General features: G+C 35.2%; 1 protein-coding gene across 1 annotated transcript in view; it reads right to left on the reverse strand.

Annotated features, from left to right (window-relative positions):
• Positions 1-355: 355 nt before the first annotated feature.
• LOC119413694 (syntaxin-binding protein 1) overlaps positions 356-3,620 on the reverse strand; it is a 104,963-nt gene continuing 101,698 nt past the window's right edge. Inside the window, exon 8 of the mRNA XM_037680748.1 lies at positions 356-488. Within this exon, the coding sequence (XP_037536676.1) occupies positions 356-488 (133 nt within the window). The remainder of the gene's footprint in view (positions 489-3,620) is intronic.

Here is a 3,620-nt window from a genome sequence, read left to right on the forward strand (position 1 = left end):
AGGTTGGCGTTTTTTGTATCAAAAACACTTGTCTTTCATTGGTGGGATGAAATATGCTAATTTTTTGGGACAGGCATTTTGGGTTTTCATGAGCTGTATGCCATAATCATCAGTATTAAAACGATTAAAGACCTGAAATATTTCAGTTGGTGTGCAATGAATCTGAAATATATGAAAGTTTCATTTTTATCATTACATTATGGAAAATAATGACCTTTATCACAATATGCTAATTTTTTGAGAAGGACCTGTATCTGTGTGTGTATATTTATTTATTTATTTATATCTAAGCATAATTTTGAGCTGTTCTCATGCGCTGTTCCGCTATCGTTAAACTTCGTTAAACTTTCATGTTCTATGGTGTAAAAGGTCTAAAGATTTCATCACTGGGTTCTGCACCTACCTCCCCCATGGTGGGGTCATCAGCCTTATAGCCATCCAGCTTTTCCTGAAGCATCTGGGCCAAAACAGCACAGTCCTTGTAGTCTCTGAGCCAACACACACAATGATGCAGAGGACAATTCACCTATTAGTTTGAAACAAAACAAGAAAACTTCAAAACCCATCAGTTTAATTTTAGCCTCAAAATGTGATTGGAGAGGTGAGATTTGTTCTGAACATCTAATGTGGTCCAGACTGGTCAGCACTACAAAAAGTCTTTGAAATCTGACTTTTATTATGACCATCTACCATCTTCTCCAAGATTTTAGAAAAAACGGGAAGTTTTGAGACTGGTCTGAAATTTGAGCAGGATGAAAAATTCAATTTAATTCAGTTTATTTATATAGAACCAAGTCACAACTGAAGTCATCTCAGTGCACTGAACAGAAACATTCATATAAAAAAATAATAATTTAACATTATCTGAGGAGCAGACTGCTTTGAGTTTAACGCCAAACGTTTAGCTCCTTCAGGAGCTATGACTTCTGGTATTGGTGCAACTTTAGCTGTTTGAAACATTTAGCCTTTCCTGTTAATTTTTTCTCTTTAAAAACAAATTGAGCTTATTTTCCATCCTTCAAATCTTTAGATCTGTTTACAACCTTTTACTTCTCCTTTCACATTTTGTTCTGCTTCAGCTTCTTTCAGCTTCCTTGTACAAATTCAAATTTTTTTCAGCTACTTTCAGCTACTTTCAGATTCTTTCTGCGAACTACATTTTTTGTGCTTCTTCTAACCTCTTTCTACTAATTTCAGTTTATTTCTCCAATTTTTAGCTTTTTCTTCTATTTAAGATACTATTTACCAGTAGCTTTTTATGTTAATTTTAGCTTTTTCAACTAATTTCACATTTTTTGCACTCATTTCAACTTTTTTCTGCCTAATTCAGCAAAAATGTGCTCTCTCCACTTCATTTTGATAATTTTAATTTCATTCTGCTTTTAGAGCTTCTTCTTCTTGTTGTTGTTTTATTGGCGGTTGGCAAACAACTGAAGGAAGCATTTCCACCACCACCTGGTAAAGAGTGTGGACTACATGACCAAAAAAAACCAACCTCTCTTTCCTTTTATATCCTATTATACAACCTACACTGTTTTAGAAAATAAAATATAGCTTGATAGCCTCTGTTTCCTGAATCTTTCTGCAATAAATCAACAATGTCTAGTTTCATTTTCATTTTACTAAGATGCCTAAGCAATTTTTTTCTTTGAACATGATATCTCCTGCAATGCAAAATAATGTGTTCTATGGTTTCCTCTTCTCCACTCTCACATTTCCCTGTCTGATGTTTCCGACTGGGAAATGTGTCGTGAAATAATTGTTTCTTCTCTCCTGTTTCTTTCTGTTCTTCTCCTTTCTCCAATTTTCCTTTGGATTTTATAAAACCACTGGCCTTTCCTTTCTTCCTCCCATAATTTTTGCCACTTTTCTTTCATTTTTTTTGTTTTATTATACCCTTTATTTCTGTTATACTAAACCTAACATTAATATCAATCACGTCCCGACTAGTGCTCTCCTTAGCCATCCTGTCTGCCTTTTCATTCCCCATAAAGCCGTGATTTGCTGGAACCCATATAAAGTTTACTGTAATCCCCATCATGTTGATCCTATAGAGTGTTTGTTGTATTTCAATTACAAAGTAATATATCTGGTCTACTATCTGACTGGTTGTGTTGCGAACTGGACAATGATGAACTAGAATCTGAGCAAATGATTGATTTTAATGGTCTTACCTCTTTTACCCACTGAACTGCTAAAAGTAAAGCAAGCATTTCTCCTATATAAACCGATACTCCATCACTAACCCTTTTTCCTACTTTAATATGAAATTGTGGTACAATGAACGCTATCCCAATTTTATTAGTTGTATTTTTAGATGCGTCTGTGTATATATGTACATAATTATAATACTGGTTAATGTATTCTTGTACTGTATATTTATCCATAGTAAAAGATGTATTCTTGTTTTTTTTTTCTAATAATGTAAAATCTACTATTGCATCGGGAAGTACCCAAGGTGGTACTGTGGGTAATGGAACTTTCTGACATATATCTAGTAGGCATTTCTCCCATTTCAACCTGTAATGCTGCTGTTGAAGACATTTTAAAAGCACCTGTACATCTTCTTAGTGCCTGAGGCATTTCAGCTGCTGCTGCTGCTGCTGCTGTGTTTTCTTTTTCTCCCTGATTGGTTGGCAGCACTAATCATACTCACCTGCTACAGATGACTCATCTGCTCACTGGCTTTATAAGGATTCACTGTGGATCAAGACTTCACTGGAGAGAGGATTCAGGTCTCAGGAGTAGACTCAGGAAGTTGGTCTAAAGTTAAAAATACGAGGAAAAAGTCCATCTGGAGGAGAAGGTAGGAGCTGGACACAGTTGGCGGATTTGCATAAACTGAGCTCTGAATGCAAGATTATGGCTTCCTCATCAGGAGGAAATAGTGGAGATGAAATGGAGTGAACAATGGCAAATACAGCAAAAATGAAAAGAATTCAAAGGAAACGACAAGAAAGAGATAGGAGCTGGTCACAAGAAAGCGACTCAAGAATAGAAATCAGCAAAAAGTCTAAATCTAATCCCAGTCCAAGCAATCAAAAACAGGTGAAATCAATCAGGGAAGAGGAACTGAAAGTAATCATTGAATTTAAACAAGAAGGAAAATGTTTTCATCCGATTAAACTAACTAAAGGCATAGAGGAAAAAATAGGAGAAATCAAGTTAGCCAGATTAATAAACAATAGAAAAGTTCTCATTCATGCAATAAATAAAAAACAGCAGGAGAAAATATTGAAAATGACAACACTGATGGGAGAAGAAATTAAAAGATACATACCAGGTTCTAATATTAAACTAAAAGGGGTGATTTCAAGAGTTCCAGTAGAAATGACTGTAGAGGACATTAAACAAGAAATCAAAGGAGGAAAAGTAACAGGCGCAACAAGGATTAAAACCAAGAAAGATGGAATCATCAAAGAAACTATGTCGATTAAACTACAGTTTGAAAACTCGGTATCGGAATGTGTGCAGCTGGGTTATATAAATTTCAGGGTAAGAGAATACATTTCCAATCCAATAAGGTGCTATATATGCCAAAGAATGGGGCATGTTGCAAAAGAATGTAAAGGAAAAATAAGGTGTGCAAGATGTGGAGGTCCACATGAGTATGGTAAATG

Source organism: Nematolebias whitei, chromosome 8, assembly GCF_014905685.2.
Source record: "Nematolebias whitei isolate Nwh7 chromosome 8, NemWhi1, whole genome shotgun sequence".
NCBI lineage: Eukaryota > Metazoa > Chordata > Actinopteri > Cyprinodontiformes > Rivulidae > Nematolebias > Nematolebias whitei.